This window comes from Phyllostomus discolor, chromosome 2, assembly GCF_004126475.2.
Source record: "Phyllostomus discolor isolate MPI-MPIP mPhyDis1 chromosome 2, mPhyDis1.pri.v3, whole genome shotgun sequence".
Lineage (NCBI taxonomy): Eukaryota > Metazoa > Chordata > Mammalia > Chiroptera > Phyllostomidae > Phyllostomus > Phyllostomus discolor.
The window spans coordinates 179,314,101-179,335,130 of record NC_040904.2 but is presented as its reverse complement, the minus strand read 5'-3'; the positions used below and the strand labels follow the sequence as shown (position 1 = coordinate 179,335,130).

The 21,030-nt window shown below is 41.3% G+C and overlaps 2 protein-coding genes across 4 annotated transcripts in view; one reads left to right on the top strand and one right to left on the bottom strand.

The window, feature by feature from the left end:
- LOC114513178 (28S ribosomal protein S35, mitochondrial) overlaps positions 1-5,446 on the top strand; it is a 42,827-nt gene extending 37,381 nt beyond the window's left edge. For 2 of the 3 annotated variants that reach the window (XM_036019225.1, XM_036019226.1), the window contains one exon: positions 3,421-3,784. In XM_036019225.1, the coding sequence (XP_035875118.1) occupies positions 3,421-3,690 (270 nt within the window). In that variant the 3' untranslated portion in view covers positions 3,691-3,784. Of the gene's footprint in view, positions 1-3,420 lie in introns of all 3 variants that reach the window. The other variant, XM_036019224.1, reaches the window with a different exon arrangement.
- Positions 5,447-7,094: 1,648 nt separating this feature from the next.
- Positions 7,095-20,328, bottom strand: MANSC4 (MANSC domain containing 4). The gene is made up of 5 exons (XM_028533196.2): positions 19,663-20,328; positions 15,458-15,510; positions 13,616-14,156; positions 11,053-11,187; positions 7,095-8,229 (listed from the first exon to the last, which is right to left on the bottom strand). The coding sequence occupies exons 3-5, from the start codon at positions 13,842-13,844 to the stop codon at positions 7,556-7,558; spliced, it is 1,038 nt and encodes a 345-aa protein (XP_028388997.1). The 5' UTR covers positions 13,845-14,156; positions 15,458-15,510; positions 19,663-20,328; the 3' UTR covers positions 7,095-7,555.
- Positions 20,329-21,030: the final 702 nt, after the last annotated feature.

The window sequence follows — 21,030 nt, the reverse complement described above, 5'->3', positions numbered from 1 at the left end:
TTTATAGGACCAGTCACCCCAGGGTGGGGGAAGGCAGAGGTGGGGTGAGGAGGCATAAAGCAACAAAACTAAAAACTAAACTAAGCTAAATTTAATTCTCTCTTTGGATTCAAACTATAAGGGAGGGACTCTGCTTCAGCCAGGCATTGTCCAGTAACTGTGGCCAGAATTCTGGGCCAGAGGATACCAGGGAAACAGCTGTGGGGCAGATCATCAGCACACGGGAATTGCCGATTGATGGAATGAGTAAATGGAATGAATGAATAAATGGAATGAATGAACGGGCTGACCTAGGTTAGGCTCTTGTGAATCGAAATACCACAAACTATTGCAGTACTGTGGTTATGATTTTAAAGTAATTCTTACTTTTTTTAGGAAAAAATTAATATGGATAAAATGACAAAGTTTGAGGTTTCCTTCAAAATAATTCCATGAGAGCATGGTAAGGGAGCAGTGCTTTTGCATATAGAGCCACATACGTGAAACGAGATTGGCTGAGTCGGATGTTGTGCGGATGAGAGTTCACAGTGCTGTTGTCTAATGTACACACAAAATGTGTGTTTGTACACGTTTGAAGTACTTTTGTGTATGTTTGAGATTTTCCATAGTAGATTTTTTAATTGCAAAAACAATAAAATTGTGTTTAGTAGAGTTAATAGACTTATGTAAACGATTAGCTTTTGAATTGAATTTTGGTCCAGTGTCAGTGCTATCGCATTTGAATAATGAGCTTTTTGTTTTAGCCGGCACTATTTTTTATTTCACCTGAAGGGGAATGTCAGCATGTATCTCGTATGAACAAGCAAATGAACCTTTTGCCTAAAACACTGGAGGTGAAAACATTCGTTTTTAGCTAGGGCGCCCGGAGGTGGCGTGCTGCTCCCAGCATTGCCAGGCAGGCAGTAGGCCCTCAGCAGATGCGGATGAAAGGGCACCCATAGCAGTCACACACCAGGGGGCTCTGTCTGTTGAGCTGTTTTCTTGCAGTTTGTTTGTTTGTTTGTTGCTGTAAGTTTCCCCATCATTGTATCACTACAGTCTAATTTTAAAATTGAGATGAGTAAAGGAGGAGGGTATTCGTCATTGCTCCAGCCTCACCTGGGCTCCTGAGGCCTGAGGCCAGGTGTAATCAGTATTACAGCACACCTGTAGCACACCCTGGCAAACCAGGCTAGAATTGTGTATACAAAATGTCGGGGGGCTATAAATAAAATGTTGGAATTGATTTGTGTATTTACTTTGGTTTTGTCTTGTTTAAGCATCTGTTTCAAAGCAGTTAAGAAATCTTGGTAAATCTAGGTGAAGCCCTGGCCGGGGTGGCTCACTTGGTTAGGGAGTTGTCCTGATATGCCAAGGTTACGTGTGGGTCGATCCCTGGTCAGAGCACATAGAAGAGTCAACCGGTGAATTCATAAATAAGTGGAACAACAAATCGATGCCTCTCTCTCTCCCTCTCTCTCTCTCCCCCCCTCCCTCCTTCTCTTCCTCTCTCTCTCTGTCTCTCTTCCTCTCCAAAATCAGTAAATAAAAAATAATTTTAAAAATTCAGGTGAAACATTTTTAAGCTGTTAAGTAGCCTTTATTAATCATATTAATATATTAATACCAATTTACTATTGCATTAAGAATAACAATCTCTTAATTACTTGATTTCTAATAGTCAAGAATGAGATGGATTGACTGTTTTACTTAATGCTTTATAAAATGTATTTCTTGGCCTCTTAAATGTCCTTTACTTGTAAATTAGAATTATTAAGAAACTGCGACATTTGTCTTGAAACATTTAAAGCATTTCTAAGAGTAGATAGGACCATTTACTCAGAGCACTTCTTAAGGGGCTGGCATTTATTTCTTCCCCAAATATTACAGAAAGAATTAGATGGGGCACGGTAATTTTGCCAGTAACTTCTTTAAATGTACAGGTTCAGAATTCAGCTGTTAGAAATCATTTGCCACAGTGTGTAGGCGAGCAAGGCACAACAGGAGAAGTTTCACGGGGTTTCCGGCCCCCTCAGCCAAGCCTGAAGTCTCACAAGCAGACAGAAAGGGGTCGTAGAGCTGATTCTCAACCAGATAAGGTGTTTCTAGAATAGTAGTTGAGACATCGTTCTCAGCCATAAATTCCGTGTAGGGAGGTGGGCAGATGGTACAGGAGCTGTGAATACGGATACCCTGTATTGGCTAAGGCACTTGGGGGTGGGGGAAACCGGCTCCATCCTGCTGGTTTCTCCAGTAGCACAGCGGGGACTCGGTCTGAAGGTTGCAAGGAGGGCCCTTTCTGTGGTGGGTTTCTGCGGTAGGCGAGCCTCTCTCCGAGGCTTCCGTGACTTGACTGGCATCCGCCGAGTCGGTGGCAGCCCCGGTGGCCTGTTTGTGCTCAGTGGGGCTGCTCTTCTACCCTTCGAGGGACAGGGCTCCAGTGCGCCCTCTTTTGCTTGGGGTGAGGAATGCAGGGAGCACGGGTGCACGCTGCTTACTGCATTCTCGGTGCTCAGCTAGTTCTGGGGAGCCCCAGATGCTCGGGCTGGGGTCTCTTGTCAGGAGGACTTTGCAGAAATAATTCTGACAGCCCATAAATCCACCTCTCTTTTAATGCTTTAAAAGTTAAAACTTTGGAAGTTTACACCTTCAAGTTGTAAGAATAGTAGATGGTTCTGTGATAGCCGGTAGCTCAGAATCTAGTTGTGTGTTAATTTTGAAAGAATGTGACTGGTATCCAGCACTTCTCTGAACCAGAGCAGGTTAGTTACTTCTAACTGCGTGGCTTGGTTTTTCACAAAATGTTACATCTTCATTTAAATCATGAGGCTGAATTATATTACTGTGAAACCTACCACTGCTCCCTAGAATAGCCTGGTAATAATTTCTGCAAGAAAAAACAAGTGGTAATAAGAATTATTTCCATTATAGGAGCAGAAAAGAAAGATAATACCAAAACAAAATTCCAGAATATATGAAGTCATTATGACTGAAAATCATGTATTACACACTTACTTCATATTTTTAATTTCATTATAATAATTGGTCTTTCCTGTTACCCCAACGGCATGTTACGAAGATAAATACAGTCTCCACTCTCATTATTTCTAACCACAGAAATGTGAACTGTCGATGCGTTAGAGTTTAGGGACTAGAAAGCTGCAGAAATAAAAGGGAGTTTTATATGTCTCCTGGGAAACAGCATTGCTGTGTGAGCGCACTCGGCGTCAGTGGGCGGGAACGGAGTGCTGGTGTCCAGCGCGCAGCCCGGAGCTGTGGGCGCCGCGGGAGGGCAGTGCCAGTGCTGCGGGAAGTGTGCACGCGGAGGGCTGGCCAGGGCCGTCTGCCTCCTGCAGACTCTTCTTCCCCTCGCAACCCCAACCCCCAATGTTGTCTTTGGGTAATATTTCTCAGAATTCAGAACTCGTTTTTTCCTTTCAGAAAACCGAGGAATGGGAGAAACATAAGACTGAAGCAGACATGGAAGAGTATGTATGGACAAATAGCTCGTCAGAAAAAAATATCCTGGAAACACTTCTCCAAATTAAGGCTGCAGAGAAAAACCTGGAAGTAAATAAAGAAGAGCTCCTTGGTACCAAAGAGGTTGAAGATTACAAAAAGTCTGTTGTTAGTCTTAAGAACGAGGGGGACAATGAAAATACCCTTTCTCAGTACAAAGAAGCAGTGAAGAGGCTATTAAATCTGACGTGAATTATGTACAGAAATATGCTTGATTTATTAATTTTGTGATCTATATGTAATTGTTATCTAGTTTGATATAAAATTAAAAATGTTTACAGAAACAGTTTTATTTCAGAGTTAAAATTTTTTCTTTTATACTAATGTGCAATGGTGATGATTATTCACAAATTTTCTTTATATTCTGGGGCAGTTAGACTAATTAGATCTCCATGATTGCTTCTGGTTTTAAAGGGTATTTTATTTCTACCATAACAACTTCAGAATTTATGTGTGTATGTGTATACATATATAATATAGTTAGTTTATTTCCCTACACATGAGCACTTATTGGACGCTTCTGAGTTGTGATTTGGTGGTTTGGGAAGGCAGGCCCAGAACTCTGTGTGGTGTTTTGTTTACCTGAGTGCTAGCTCCCCTGTGTGTTTTGCAGATTCCAATTTTGATTAGCAACAGGTCATTGGAAGTAGAAAGTTGGTTCCATTACTCTATTTTGGGGTCAAACTTTATGGTGATTCCATTGTGTTGAGCACCTTAGTTTCTCTATTTTCTTGGGCTTGTTTTTCCAAGCCCAAGTTTGCAGAAGTGGAAATGGAGATCAACTGGTATTTATCTCTTGATTCCCCCATTAGAGCTTCCACAGCTGAAGAAAGAGATGAGGTGTAAATAAAGACCTTGAGTTTTAATGGAGTAAATGACAAAATGAGAACTGCCCTAAGAAACGTCCCCTTCCATTTTGCTGTCAATTCAGTATATTTAAGTATGTCTGTAAGTCATTTCTTACTACTTCCAAAGTTGTCCACACGGGATTAATTTAAAAACAAAACAAAGGAATTGTTGAGTTTATTTGCCTAAGACTTACTTTGCCTGACAGAATTCGAGAACAAAAGGAAAGCCAAAAGGAATGTCAAAAGAACTGCCCAAAAGATTTGTGTAAATCAAAGGTATGATTTGGTATTAGCAAGCCCAAGAGGCGGTAGTTGAAAAAGACAACAATAGGACTTTGAACATGAAAGGAGGGAGGTATGTTGTATTTCACTGGATGAAAATAGTGAATGAATAGCAAAGTAAACAAAGCATTTTTAGGTCAGGGCTAAGGCATCCATACGTGTATTGAATGAAATGTTACTGTTTTCAGAAACTCAGAATTCAGGAAAACTCTGCGGCAGCAACAGGACTGAAGGAGGAAACACCTGGAGGGAACATGTGAACAGTGGTAAATCAGGCTCCTGGGCCCTGAAGTGATAATACCGTGCAGGCACAAGCAGGGGAGTGTATAATAAAGAATTTGACCTTTCCCAAAGGTCTGGCCTCTTCTTCAGCTTCTGGGAGGCAATCTGCGTCATACCTCATAGATGTGTCTTTGTTTAGGGCTGAGCCGCTCACAATGGATTTCAGGGTGGGGCTGGCCACACCTGATAATTTCAGGCATGCCAGAAAACCAGCCATGTGATTTCGGTGGGGGCTTTGAGTCATCTGGTAAATCTGAGATCAACTACCAGGTAATTAGTCAATCATATCTATGTAATGGAGCCTCAATAAAAACTTTAAACACTGAGGCTCAGGCAAACTCCCCTACTTGGCAATACTCTGGGTATGTCGTTAGACACGAACTGGGAGAGTAATCCGTCCTGCCTCTGGGGGTGGCAGAGTTCACCTGCAGCTATGCGTTTTGAACCTTCCTGGACTTCATCTTAGGCGCTTCTTCCCTTGACTGATTGTAATGGGTATACTTTGCCCGTAATAAACCACAACTGTGAGTGTAACCACTCTCACTGAGTTCTGTGAGTTACTGTAATTGTCCAACCTGAGGGTGGATTAGGGACTCCTGCCCCAGCCCGAACTGAGAGTTGGTCTCAGAAGTGAGGGTGGTTTTGTGCAGGGCTGTGCCCTTTAAACTTTGCAGTTTGGCTCACTGACCTGAAGGCTCTTACCCACCTAGGATAGCAAAATCTTAGAGCTATAAGATTAATACAGAACTGCCTTAAAAGGTAACAGTTGCTGTCATTGTGATTTTAACCCTAGTTAAACAGCACTGTCAGGTAGATTTTTGCCCTTTATTCATTGATCTGATATGTACAAGGAGCATTATCCTTTTCACCCTTGCCATGAAGATTCTGGGGGACACTTTGCTGTACTGAAAGGCAGTCACTTCTGACTTCAAACTCTTAAATAGCTCAGAAGTTGCTTAAAAACGTAGGCAAATAAATAAACCTGTTTTCTTAATTGTAGGGTGCTTTAGTTCTCTGCATATTTTCTTCACAGTATTGGTAAGTATTTCTAATACTGGGCCATTACAGACGTAAAGATCTACCTAGAGCAACTGGAGAGATTTCAGTATGTGGTTACTTCCCAAGTGGGTGTAACAGCCTTGCCCTTAGTTGTGGACCAGGCAGGTGTCTTTGTCTCCTAAAGTTCTAATTCTGTTCAGGAGTGCTCTTTGGTCCCTTCGACTTCCCCTGAGGATGTGATTCTAGGCCCGTTTGTGTTTGCTGTTTGGCCGGCTCTGGTCTGATTGCCTCTCCTCTCTAAGTTTACTTGGTTTACCTGATGGCCAAAGGTAGGGACTGCAGAAGAAGAGTATGAGTTTGTTTTCTTACAAAGATAAATACATTTTTCCCAAATTGTTGTTATTTCCATGAAACTATGAATTTTAAGGAATGAGTAAAATCCTGAGGAACTCCAAAGAAGGAAAACCCTTTTTCCCCCAGCAGCCCAAGTGTGTTGGGACACAAAAGTAATTTGTATACATTTGAAAGAAGAGTTATCTTTGAAAAGAATGTTTGTAGACATAATTTTTAAAGACAGCTTCCTGAATTATTTATTTAAATATATTCTAGGATAATGTAAATCTTGATATACCCCATAAAGATTTTCTCTTGTATATTCTTGATGCTTATGCCTGTCTTAATGTCTGTTCTCACATTAAAAAGAGTTTCAGGGATAAGGTTCAGGGCCTACAGTTGAAGATCATTAGAGACGTAACTTAAAATTTTCTTTTGAGTCTAAGATTTAGGTAAATCTGGTGTAAGAGGTGGACAGAAATGAAGTACCTAGTGCTAATATTTGCAGCTGGATAAACAGTGTATGTAAGCAAGAGAGGTAAAGTAAAACTCCCAAACTTTGTTCAACAGGAGTCGTTGTAAAACTCGAAGGTCTCCATGCCACAATTATGCAAAGGAGTGTCATCTTTAGAAAACGAAGATGGCTTGGGATTGAGAAGGATTAATCAAAGAGACATAGAAAATTATAAAAATCAGGAAGCATTTGCTCATGGGTTATTAACTAATAGTTTATAGTGCTCTTTTGCTCAAACCATTGTAAGATTTTATTAACACGTAACAATAATTTGACCTTGATGGGAGACAAATAAGATGTTAGAGTATTTTTCTCCCTGTATATTTTCCCCATGCTTATTAAGAAAATTGAGGCTTTTAGTCTAACAGTGATTTTGACAATGAACTTTAGAACAGATGGCTTGTTATGTCCTAGCTTCACTTATTTCCTAGTTGTGTGACGTTAGGCAAGATACTTTGTCTTTTCCTCAGTTCCTTCATCTGCATAATGTGATAATAATAGCATAATGGCTAATAATAGTATACATAACTCAAAGAAGTATACATGTACAGCACTTAGAACTGTATCTCTCACAGGATGCTCAGTAAATGTAGAGGTCAGAATTTTGGAAATTTGACAAAAGGGTACACTATTCAAAATAAGAAAACAATAAAAAAGCAGTTACATTTATCTAGCATTCGCCTTTTGTAGCTATTGGTAGGAGTGGACATCCTATGCATTTATTCTTTAACTAAACAGCTCTTGCAGAAAACCAGGAATGATACTCTGGAAAGCTTACAATCTTCTAGAACTCTTGCTATTAAGAGCTTGCCTTCAGAATGTAACTTTTTTTAATTTGCCTGGATGCTGACTTTCTCTGTCCTGGTGTATACTGGCCCTGCTGCTTTCGGCAGCATCCAGATGCCAGGAGGACTATACAGCAGCAGAGAAAGACGACGGAGGCGCAGAGGGCCACAGGCACCAGCCACGTCTTTGATGTCACAGGTGCCCCGTTAGGTGTCTTGTTTTCATTCTCAGGGGTGTGGTTCCCGCTGTTGGAGCCTTTGGTTTTGTTCAGCAATTGCTTGTTGCTGCTGAGTGGGGATGGGATGGGCATATGAGAAGATTTTGTGTCTGTGGGCACAAAGAAAGCAGAAACAGTCTTGTTATCTGGATTGCTGATGAAGTCAGCACTGCGTGACACCTTATTTACCTTTGTGGCAATGGAATCGTTCAGGGAAATGAATCTTGCCCAAGAATCTGTGGTTAATTCCTTGGAATATCTGGTATGGCTTGTGTTGACAACCAAATCTTGATGTGTGGTTGATGCTGGAGCCTCTGTTGATGGTAGCATTTGTTTTATCATGGTGGGCTGCTGTTTATCTACATTTGTAGCTTTTAGATTTCTTAGTGCGTCCCATATATTAGATGAAGAACGGGTATTTAGATACGTGGGAGGTGCCTGTCCAAAAACCAGCAAATCTGGATCTATACCTGAAAGATAAAATAAAGCATTGTTCATTTTATTTGACTAGTACAGCCACTATGGAAAACAGTCTGGCAGTTCCTCAAAAAATGAAGAATAGGGTCACCTTGTGGCTCAGCCATCCCTCTCCTGGGTATCTACCTGAAAAACTTGGAAACGTGTATTTGCAAAAATACATGTACCACTATGTTCATTGGAGTGCTGTTCACGGAGGCGCAGACATGGAGATGACCAAAGTGCCCTTCCATAGGGTTGCAGAAAGAAGATGTACATATAGATAGTATGGAAGCCATACGATGAAATGCTGCCATTTGTGACAACATGGACAGACCCTGAGAATATTATGCTAAGTGAAATAGGTCAGAAGAAGCTAAGAATCATATGATTTCACTCATATGTGGACACAGATAGCCATGTGTTGGTTGCCAGAGGAGGCGGAAGGGGCCCAATACACGGTGAGGGAAGATGATTTGACTTTGGGTGTTGGGGACACAGTCAACATACAGTTCTAGTGTCAGAGAAATGTGCACTTGAAGCCTATGTGCTCCTATCAACCAGTGGCACCCCAATAAACTTAGTAAAAGTTAAAGAAAAATAATAAAAGGACCATGAAGTATAGTTTGGAGAAGTCTAAGGTTTTGCTGCTATGAGTTACTGAACTAAGATAATTGTTTACTTCTGAAAGACTTAGAAACATACTGGAGCACATTTGAACTTAACTTTCTAGGACACTTCCTGTTAAGGACAGATTTGGCTCCATCATGAGGAGTACTTCCTCTCTGCCAGGGCTTCGGGGCAACAATAGTGAGTGCTAGTGCAAGAGCTACAGAAATAGGAACCATTTGAGATATCTCACAGCATTTTTAAATAAGCAAAATGGGGCAAAATTCTAAATCACAAGCAAAGCCCTAAATCTCATCCCTTTCCTGTGCCTGAGGGTCCTGCTATATTTTCTCTCTTCTTGAAAACTAACTCCTTTTCCAGTGATGTCAGACATGTGCAAATGCTGCTTTGACTTTCAAGAGGAAGAAACCCTGTCAGCAGCTGTTCAGTTGTCCCTGCTGCTGAGGTTTCCCTTTCTCCCTCCATCCCTCCCTCCCCAGACACACCCACATCCATTTCCTTCATTTCCTTTCTGGCTTTGTTTTTTGTTTGTTTGTTTGTTTGTTTGTTTTCCTTCTGTCATCTTGTTTCCATTCTAGCTGTTCTGTCAAATTATGTTTCTGAGATAACCAGTAGTTTCCTTGTGTCCTGATCCCTTGTGTCTTACCGCTTTGGCTCCCTCTTGTCCTTGATAGTGCTGGCACCATTTTTTTTTCTTTTTTTGTAAATTCTTCCATGACTCCCAGGGCCCTGGAGTCCTCCCTCTCATTTTTTCCCCCTTGTTACCCTAGTTCTCTTCTTGGCCCCAACTGGTTGCACAGTTTCCACAATCTTTAGTTCTTGGTCTGCTGTATTTTCCTTTCATCGCACACCCACTCCCTCCAAGGACACTATTGTCATCAGCTGTGTCCACTGCACTGATGACACATACCAGCTTCTCCCTCGTTCTTGAGCTCTGATCTCATTTCTCCAGGGTTCAGTTGGAGGTAGACATCCCCAAGGCCACAATCCTTTTGTCTCTTTGTCCTACTCAGTGGCATCCCTGTTGTCTCAGCTCCTGCGGTGGAATCTGTTCTGCAAAGTGACTTTCCATCCTTCTCTTCCAATGTCTAAAAGTAACTAATGCTGCCCCGTTCCTTCCCAGTATGCCAATAACCATCCTTCCTCGGCATTGCAGCTCCAATGACCTTGTCCAGAAAACGCCTCCTGACTACATTTTCTGACCTGCCTGCTGCAAATACTGTTCCTGTGATGGCCTCTTATCACTTAATACTTTGTTGGTTTCTAACTCTGCTCTGCCCACAGCCTACCTTACCTTACCTGTATTTTCAGTGCAGCCCCAAGGGTGCCCTTACTGTAGCCAGGCCGGTTTTATTACCTCCCGTGGTGCAGTACAGAGCTAGTCTTGTCTTTTCCCTGAAACCTCTGAACTGTCTAGCTTGCCTTATTCTTCCCTTCTTTTGAGCCTTTGTACTTGAGGCAGTGCCATACATTACTGTATTTAATTATGTCGTTCACCAGTTGGAAGACTTGCCCCATCAACCAGATTGTAAGGGACTAGACGGCAGACTCCGGCTGCGACCTCCTGCAATGGTGAGCACAGCCTGGGGTGGTAGCTGATCCGTAAGTACAAACTGATAAGTCACCTCCATTGTATTCTCGTGATAGAAACCTATTGTTTCATGTTTACTAATTTACACCCTGAGGTTATTACATATCTGGGCAAAGGACACTTAAATTGTTCTCTAAAATAAAACACACTGGTTATCTTGGGGCCTATGATATGCTAACGTATGTAAGTGGTGGTGCATAGGATTTGTGTATTCAGTGTCAGTGGACCCCAAAACTGCCATTTAGCTTATTAGTATTGTTATTGTTATTATTATTATTTCTTAGTGGTATTCTTAGCCACCACAGTAGAAATGCCTACTTTGGCTCTTTCTGAGGGTGCTAGTGGCAAATGAAATATAATACTTAACCGCTTGTTCAATCACTTGATTTGCTATCATGTGGAATAAATTCATCATTGCTGAACATGTCCAACTGAAGGGAATTTCCTTTTAGTTTTCTATCCTGGATGCTCAAAACTCTTCTGCCCCGACAGAATTCACTGACAACATAATGATTTAGGGATTGATACATGGCTATTACCAGCCAGTTTTAATGCCTCTACGAAGAAGCTATCACCAACATTCTCCAAAAGACAGACAAAACCCAGAAATTGTTACCGTCTGTGATGGTGTACAAAATGGCGCTGGTCCCCAGTTCCAGGATGCAGCTCTCCGTCGTTGGGCAGTGAATGTGCAGGCAGTTGACACTGTCGTGAATGGGGTCGTGGTAGAAGACGGCCAAGTTACAGGCCACTGGAAGGGAAACAGCAAAGGGCCTGCAGCTGGTCCTGGTTTCTACCCGCGTGATGAGCTCTGCTAGCCCATCTCTGTCACGAACACGGGATTAACAGTGCATTGCAGGGCTACAGTCAGATTGTTTACAGAACATTAGGAACTATAGCAACCACCCTTTTAAAAGAAAATACATATCACATATATATGTATACACACATATGTGTGTATATATGTACACACACACACACACACCCCAGATTTCTAAGCAAAATGCTCTCTCAGAATGCTCAGGTTCACCAGAGAAAGAAATAGGAAAATAAGAGGACAAATACTGTAACAGAAAAGGGACAGAAAGGATGAAAAACATAATGACTACGTTACTGGGAGAGGCCAGGTGGTGGAAAGGCCGCTGGCCTTGACCCTGACTGCAGGTGTGCTCTAGCCCCATGTTGCAAAACGACATCCAGTGAACAGCCTCATCAGTGCCCTTCAAGGAGGAAAGCAGTAGATAAATAAGGATGTTAGCATTTGGATTTTAGTGGGTAGGAGGACATTACTTGCTCGGGCTATCTCCCTTATTTCTAAGTAAGTGTCCTCCGTAAAATACATCGTGTTATTTCTGGAGAACCTGAAGTCATCTGTGTTAAATGCAGATCTTCAGCCACTTTGCCCTGAAGTGCAGCACGTGCTTCCCTGCTGCAGTGCAGTGCAAACCAGGTGACAGGAAGTATCCCCTAGCCAGGAGATAGCAGCTTCTTTACTGAAAGATTACAGAGCGACTGTGTGTGATCGCCAGGCCTGAGGGATGCCTACAGCTGCTGTGGAATTGCCGTCACTGAACCTGCACTCTTCCTGCGCAAGGTTGACTGTGGCAGCTGCAACCCCCACTACTTCTGGGACACCCCATGTTTCTGAATGCTTTTCCAGTAGGAGAAAGAAGAGGACAAAAGGCACTAATACACTGCTAATACATTATAAATCACAAATGCACTCCCTGAGACTGCTGGAAAGTTTAAGGGAAAGGAATAAAAGATACTCTAATTTAGACATTACATTTCTGATAAGAAAGTTGATGCTGTAGGAAATAGTTTTTAAAAGTGTTTTTACGTTCCTCTTTGTGTCCATTTCGGAGACCCCTTTGAGCAGGTTAGCTCCTGCAGGCCTGTGGCATTTTTAAGTTCTTCTGGCTTCCCGCTAAACACTGGGACGTGTGCCTGTGCCCTTGCTTCTGCGGAAAGTCCCAGCTTGGAGCTGCAGAGGCTCTAAACCCATGGAACTCCCCTGGAGGCCTGTAGTGCCCTGAAAGCCCAGAAGCCTCGGCTTCCCTGGTGTTGAGAGGTAAAGTGACACCCTGAGGAAACACTGGGTGAGACAGTACCTCCGCTCTCCCACTGCCCCTCAGTGAGGGTTTCTGGCATCAGAAGCCTCTCTACAGTGACAATCTAGATTGGCCACCTTTTCCAAAAGATTTTCCTTTAATAGATGAACTGCTGTCTTCTGTGCCTGATTAACTTCTGAGGACTTAGGCTGTGACAACTTCTCACAGCTGTGGCCTTTTGACGGTTTATTTGTGTTTTATTTTTTGACAGTTTAGGCTGTCCAAGCAGCTCCATTTTGGGTCAGAAATGTTGCGTGCATAATTGGATGGGAGGCATTGGCAACTGGTAAGTCAGAAGCAACCAAGAGAATTGCTTTAAAGTGTTGTGTTGCTTTGTTGTTTCTTTCTAAGAGGCTTTAAAGTCGTGGGAGAATGAAAAATAAATGAAAGAAGTCTTTAGACAATTGTAACTTGCAGTTCTGCAACAATGACACATTTTGCCTAAGTACAGGCTCTGGTCCTATTATATGGATGATATTAAATCCTAATTCCAGATTTCAGACAGAACATATCTGTTAGGGTGTTTTGAAAATTAATTTTAATCTCTCTCTCTCTTCCCCCTTTCTTCTTCTTTTTTCTATTTGACATATATCTTCCTATTTGTTTCCAAATATGAATCACAATCTCAATTCTTGTTCAGTACATCCCACATTTGGTCAACATAAGCAAGCACATTTAAATATTTTGAAATGATACTGATATCACCAAAGAACTTTGAAAAGAAAATTATTATAAACATGTTTGAAATTAAATATACTATATCTGGGGCTATAGAATATTATTAGTTGACACTTGAAGAAAGATTTCCATTTAGCACTTTGGAGAAGAACAGACGATTCTGTTACCTGCAGGCTCTATAGCATTCTGGGTCATGACCAGACTTGTAAACGGGGCCTACACTGTCCCAAACTGCGTCTGTCTAGTGTCTCACCCTCTGTCTCCCTCTCTCTCATCTCCGGACATCCATCTTCCCTAGTTGTTTTCAACTGTTCACAGGACCCTCTGCCTTAGGTCTTCATTTTGGAAGATTCCTCTTATTTTTTGCTCAGACACACCATTAATACTTACCATCCTTCCTAAGGCAGCAGCTCCGACTGCATTTCTGGCCAGTGCTTTCAGTATAGTATCTCAAGAACTGCGCCCCCATCTTCTGAGACTCCTCCAGGTCGAGCAGGAGACCTGGGAAGCGGCGGATCCAGCAGTCTCTGTAAAAAATAGTGGGTGAGCAGAGAGAGTCTGCCGCCCACCCCATGCTCAGGAGCAGTATCGTGTCTGCTGCCAACACTGCCGCATGCATTTCCCTGGTGAGAGGATGCGGCAGCGAGTCTGACTTCCAGGCAGGAGCTGGAGCTGACCATCACGGTTTAGGACGGTTTCTGGACTTCGGGGCTGTTGCTAAGGAACAGCTTCCTTGGAACTCATCTAGAGTGTCACTTTCCAGAAAAATGAGGCTGTTCTTTGACTGCACGTTGAGTTTTCTTTTGCTTCTTCCCAGTGGAGCCCCGGGTGAACACTTGACCCGCTGGCGTTAACGCTGTACACTTTCCAGGCCATTTCATTCCCTGGCCCCTTAGCCTCTTAAAGACGTGGATTCTCTCTTCTTCTTTCTCTGAAAGTGAATTGTCACAAACACCTTTTACTAAGTAAATATAAAGACAAGTGGAAATCCTAGCTGAGAATCTTTCTGAGGAAAACAATAGTTTAGTCAGTTGATGTCAGATAAAAGAAGGATCCATTTCACCAGAAACAAGACATCGTTTTGCAAGGAACTTGTGACTACAGATTTTTTTTTCAATTATCTCTTTTTTTAACTTGAATTTAAACTCTAGTATTCAGGTTCACTAGAAAACCAATTTGTGTACTGGTTTGAAATTTTTGTTTTTACTAAAAAAAATTTGAAAGTAAATGGAAACTGAAAGAAATAAAAATTTAAAATTTTAATTTTGCTGCGATTTTGAAAACATTGAGTATGGATCCTGGTTACTTATCAGGCCCAGGCACTTTTTGCCAAGGCTAGCCAAAAGCTTTCTTAAAAGAAGACTGAAGATTCAGTAAAAAGAACTGCCTCATAATGTAGATGGAATATAACACCCAATTAAGGTGTATATTGTTCAATTAAGAATAGAAAGTGTAATTCGCAGTGAAAATTGTGAAGAAGTTCAGTTTGGGGGTTGTCTGCTCTGTTTTCTGATGTTTGTGTCTGCAGGTTATAAGGCAGCCTTCTCAGAGAGCCCACCCCCCTGAAAGACACCGTGTCTCTGGTTGAAGCCGAAGGAGTTGCCGAGAAGTGTGTATGAGGAAAATAACATGTTTTGAAATTTCTAAGTATTAATAAAATTACTTCAACTGCAATGCCAAACATTTCAAAATACATTAAAGGCCGTGACAATGGCCTCTTACTTTCGTGAAGATTGTACGTTTTATGTCTCATGGTATCCAAGATGAAATTCGTTCAGAGCAGACAACTGTTGCTTTTTTTGTATCCATTTCATACAAAACATTGGTGGCAGTCAGCTTCAGGCATAAAGTACTGTACTACTTTTTTTTATTTTTAATCTAAATAAACTCTTCCCACCCTGTGATCTGTATTTCTTTCCTACTTGTTGCACAATGGCTCATTCACTGACACACAAATGTTCACATTCTTTGAACTTTCTTCTCTCTACCTGTTTTCTAATAGCCTAATTATCACAAATCTTTTGATTTTTAGAAACATAAATATTAATTATCTTTAATAAAGAGAAAAATGTTCAAAAGACTGAATAACTTCAAAAACAAAACATTCACTTTCTTCCAAGCAAAAATTATATCATGTAGTAATTCCTAACCACGCATAAGCCACAAAAAATACACTAAACATGATACATATTTATTCTAAGAACTCAGAGACAGCAAGTTTCATTTGCTTACCTGCTAACAATCTGACTTCCATCTGTTCCAGGTGGGGAGAGAGAACAAGGATCCTAAGGGCAAAGCAAGGGACAGATGAACAAAAAATTACTCTCTGGTTTCTAAGAGATTGCACAGCTATACCCTGAGGACATGAACTGGAAAGTCTACTTTCTAACCTTCTAACCTTCACATCTTTCAAGTCACATTAAATGTAGTTTCTTTTGTGTGATATATAATTCCTTGAAGTTCTCATGTTGCCTGGAGGGAAAATGGAACAATCCACAATTGTTTCATCCTTTTGCTATCAAATGATGTTCAAGGGAAGGTCAAATTTGCATTTTAAAGATCTACAAATTCCAATGTGAAAGCATGCTTTAAAATCTTAAAATCAATTTGATAATTGCATAAACATTGAGTCTGGAAATGAGTAGCTTCAGAAAGCCAAGTAGTTTGAAAAAGGGGAGATGCACCAAAGGCTGCAGGGCTGAGGTATGGGGCCCAGAAACATCCAGGCTCGGAACTTGTCCCTGTGAGATGAAGTTGCAGAAACCAGAAAGCAACATCAACTATGCATAACAGGCCAAACAGCTTTTGTACAAATTACATCAAACACCCAGAATCACTGCACTATTTGCAATGCAGTAGTATATCGTACTTAATTTCCAGTGGGCACTTTTGACAGGGGTTCAAAAATCAGATTTCTACCTTAAAAGCCACTCATCTTTCCCAAGAGCCTGATTCAGTAGCTCTGTTGTGGGAGGCAGGTTTCTTATTCGTGTAAGTAGTTGCTCCAGGTGATCTCCTGAGATGTTTGAAAAACATTGACATAGGTGACTGAATGGAAGCTTTGCCAGAGGTGTAGATGCTCAACCTGATTTAAATAGAGACACTTAATGAACCATGCTACTTTTAACTCATTTAAATTGCCCTATAGACTTTAATAGAAAATTTGGTTTTACTTGTTAAAAAAAAGAAAAAAACATTTTAGGAATATTGGAGGGACTAAAAAAATAAAGATTATTTTTAAGTGGTAGTAAAATAATAGCATAGGTTTACTAAATTCAGAAGACATTTGGCCCTGGCTGGTGTACTCAGTGAGGGTCTGCAAACCAAAGGGTCGCTGGTTTGATTCCCAGTCAGGGCACATGCCTGAGCTGCTAGCAAAGTCCCCAGTAGGGGGTGCAGAAGAAGCAACCACACACTGATGTTTCTCTCCCTCTCTTTCTCCTTCCCTTCCCCTCTTTAAAAAAAAAGACATTTAAAAAACAGTCAATATTTCTTTTTCTTTTTAAAATATATTTTATTGATTATGCTATTACAGTTGTCCTATTTTCCCCTTTCACTCCCCTCCACCCTGCCCACCCCCTCCCACCTCCATTCCCCCCCTTTAGTTCATGTCCATGTGTCATAAGTTCTTTAGCTTCTACATTTCCCATACTATTCTTGCCCTCCCCCTGTCTATTTTCTACCTATTGTCTATGCTACTTATTCTCTATATATTTTCCCCCTCCTCCTCCCACTTCCCTGTTGCTAAACCTCCATGTGATCTCAATTTCTGTGGTTCTGTTTCTGTTCTATTTGTTTGCTTAGTTTGCTTTTGTTTTAGGTATGGTTGTAACTAACTGTGAGTTTGATGTCTTTTTTTACTGTTCATATTTTTTATCTTCTTTTTCTTAGATAAGTCCCTTTAACATTTCATATAATAAGGGCTTGGTGATAATGAACTCCTTTAACTTGGCCTTATCTGAGAAGCACTTTATCTCCCCTTTCATTCTAAATGAAAGCTTTGCTGGATAGAGCAATCTTGGATTTGGGTCCTTGCTTTTCATGACTTGGAATATTTCTTTCCAGCCCCTTCTTGCCTGGAAGGCCTTTTTTGAGAAATCAGCTGACATTCTGATGGGAACTCCTTTGTAGGTAACTGTCCCCTTATCTGTTACTACTTCTAGAATTCTCTCCTTCATTTTTACCTTGGGTAATGTAATTGTGATGTGCCTTGGTGTGTTCCTCCTTGGGTCCAACCTCTTTGGGACTCTCTGAGCTTCCTGGACTTCCTGGAAGTCTATTTCCCTTGCCAGATTGGGGAAGTTCTCCTTTATTATTTGTTCAAATAACTTTTCCACTTGTTGTTTTTCCTCTTCCCCTTCTGGTACCCCTATAATTCAGATGTTGGAACGTTAAAGATTTCCTGGAGTTCCTAAGCCTCTCCTCATTTTTTTGAATTCTTGTTTCTTTATCCTTTTCTGTTTGGTTGTTCCTTTCTTCCTTCTGGTCCCTTCCATTGATTTGAAACTCAGTTTTCTTTCCATCAGTATTTGTTCCCTGTGCATTTTCCTTAATTTCTCTTATTGTAGCCTGCATTTGTTCATCTAATTTATGACCAAAGTCCACCAATTCTGTGAGCATCCTGATCACCAGTGCTTTGAACTGTGTATCTGATAGGGTGGCTATCTCTTGGTCACTTAAAAAAAAACTGGCTCTGGGGCTTTTAATTCTGTTTGAGCCATCTTTTTAATTTTATTTTTATTTTTTTTCTTTGGGCTGGTCGCGCCTGTTACATATGAGGGGTGGAACCTTAGGTGTTCACCAGGGCGGGGCACCTCAGTCGCTGGGTTGTGACATTGTATGTGGGGGCAGGGTCTGACAGGGAACAATGGCGCCTGCTCCGCTCTCTCTAGGACTTCAGTCCCCTTTGCCGCTTCCCACAAACAGATTGGGCCCTTCTGGTGCTGGCTCCCGGGCGGGTGGGCTTGTGTACTTTCTCGGACTCTGTGAGTTTCCCCAAGGAGCCTCCTATGAGGCTGAGAGAATCTCCCGGCCTCAACTCCCACAGGTGTTTTCAGTCAGTGCCTCAGGCTTTGTTTCCCGGGGCTGGGTCTCTGGGTTGCGCAGTCTCTGTTGCTGCCCATTTACACTTAGTTTGTCTGCGCCCGAATGTGTGGCCGTGGACAGCCAGCTGCCTTGCTCACCTCACTGGGTCTGCTCGTTGCCTCCCACGTCCAGGGTCTGCCACTGGCCTGTCAGCTGCCCCTGTGCTTCTGGGGTCCGCCAACTGCCGTCTGCGTCCTGTGCGCCTGCGTCTGCCAGCCACTGCTTTCTCCTGCCGGGACCTCTGACCCCTCTCCCTAGGCCTCCTACTCCGCCCCTCCTTACTGGTCTGGATGAATGGTAGTCAGACTTCCATTTGGTTCATTTCTCTCAGGTCTGGTTGTCTTTTTGTTTCTAAATTCTTGTTGTCCTTAGTTTTGGTTGCTCGAGTACGACTACCTGTGCCTCCATCTTGGCCAGAAGTCCAAAACAGTCAATATTTCATCTTTATTTTAAAGCTGCTAACTGTATCTTTACTTAACATTTTAATTTTATCACTTGATAAAACTGATATAAGTTATTTTTAAAAAGTAGAGTCTAAGCAACTTAAATGTCATTAGTTTTTAAAAATTGTTTTGCTTTTATTAAATTGATGTATGTTCATTTGCAAGATTCAAACCACATAGAAAAGTACAAAAAAAACCCCCTATTCAAGATATTATAATCTTAACATTTTGGTAAATATCCTTCTAGACATCTGTAAACAAGAGATATATGTACACAATTTCACATAAATGGATTCATGCTGTTCTAGAACATGTTTTTTAATCAGAATATATATATAGGATTAAAGGATTTCTTTAGAGACTGTGTGTGTGTGTGTGTGTGTGTGTGTGTGTTTGGACTCTACATCGAAAGTTGTAATGGTTCTATGGTATTTCATTTTCCATATGCATGAAAATTTACTCTGCACCTCAGCTTCCCCAGCTGTATATAAAAACAGTACTGTAACCAGTATGGTAGTCCGTGTAAAGCCTAGCAGTGTGTGGCATATAATGAACATGATAGCATTCGGTGAGTGTTAGCTGCTCTTATTATACACTGTTTTCCAATTTTTTATTATTAAAAGCAACACTAAGATAACTACCTTGTACTTAGATTTTTTCCATTTTAGGGAAAAAGGTGTATTTTCCATAATTATTTTTTATTTAAAAAATATGTTTATTGCTTTGAGAGACATGTGAGAGAGAAACATTGATTGGCTGCCTCCCATACACACCCTGACCGGGGATAGAAACAGCAACCTAGGCATGTGCCCCGACGGGGAATCAAACCCCCACCCGGGACGATGCTCCAATCAACCGAGCCACAGCAGTCAGGGCTATTTCCCACAAATTCTTAAAGAAATAGCTTACCTCTGTGTTTGGCCCTTATTTTAGTCTTCTGTAAAACAGATCATGATGTCAAGTGCTTGAAGTTAATCACAGTTACCACAAAGGCCAGTCTTTATTGCAATGATCAGCCAAGAACAGATCTATAATATTATACCTCCAGTTACACACAAGCAATGTTTTTGTGAAGCTTAGATAGAAATATTTTAGGTCTTTTGTAAATAAAATAATTTATATTGCTTTTCTAGTGTAACTGAAAGCTTACTGTGTGTTTTTAAAATGACCTTGATCTTCTAAGATGCTTCCAATCCTGATGATGTTATCATGTCAGGGCCAAAAAGCATACAGGATCGGTGCCCAGGATTGTCAAACTAACACCCCAGATTCCCTGTTGGAGTTGATCTTGCTCTGATAATATTACTGTGTGGGAATTGCTTTTCTAAAGCACATCATTCTTTCAGCATGATTTTTTTTTTTTTTGGTCTGTTTTTAAAAGGCAAGCAAATACCAGTCTGAGGCATATCTATGACAGTAAGGAAACAAAAGCATCTATTGGTGAAAGATTCTAAAGGGACCGAGGAGAGACTAAGAGCCTGTTCTTCTTGTCTGACCCACTGAGCCTGGCATTGTCACTGATGGAGGCACAAATACATCCCAGGTCCAGGTCGCTTTGAATCAGGGGGCACCTCTCGGCACAAGTTCCCCACCTAAATGCCTAACACTGGACATGGCACCTTGTCTTCCCAGAGGGGCTGCTAAATTCCTGGTCACTCACCCCCAAAGGACCTGAGGATGTCTCAGCTGCACCCTCAATGAGGACAAGTGGGAGAGGCCCATTGTGAATGAAGTTTTATCAGTGATGATAAAGGCCAGGTAAAACAAGCTGAAAGGCTAGAAGTTTTTCACGGAATCCAAGAAAACTGAAACAGGGAAGTCATAAATTCATCTTTACTTCTTTCACTTTTCCCAGGGGCCCAGAATCTACTAGAATTTTTGTCTATGTCTTTAAAATTTTTACTTCCTATTCATGGTGTATTATAAAGAAAATAATGGGTGGCGTTACTTTTACTATGAAGCAGTTGAGTTACATAAAAAGAGGCACAAATATAACCAAACAACGTGTTGGAAGAATTTGTTTTGCATACATGACTTTCTTCTCTGGTTAGCTCCCCCCACCTGAAGATAAAATGTTGATCAGCACCCGAAGTTTATCCTGTTTGAAATAGGGGAGAGGTAGTTATGAAGAAGGTGTTATTTAATAACTTGTCATTCGAGAAGAAAGCTGAAGCTTGTAACAATGAAAACAAAGTCCAAACACATATTCTCTCCAAGGTAAGGACTGTTATGATTGGTTCTCAAATCTTGGTACAGGAAAGTTTTCAAGGATTTTTT

Coding starts and splice junctions, on each gene's coding strand:
- MANSC4 (XM_028533196.2), bottom strand. CDS start 13,844: ATGCATGCGGCAGTGTTGGCAGCAGACACGATACTGCTCCTGAGCATG. Junction 11,188..13,615: donor CTGCTGCCTTAGGAAGGATG/GTAAGTATTAAT, acceptor TTTCCCTTCCAG/TGGCCTGTAACTTGGCCGTC. Junction 8,230..11,052: donor TTTGTACACCATCACAGACG/GTAACAATTTCT, acceptor TTTATCTTTCAG/GTATAGATCCAGATTTGCTG.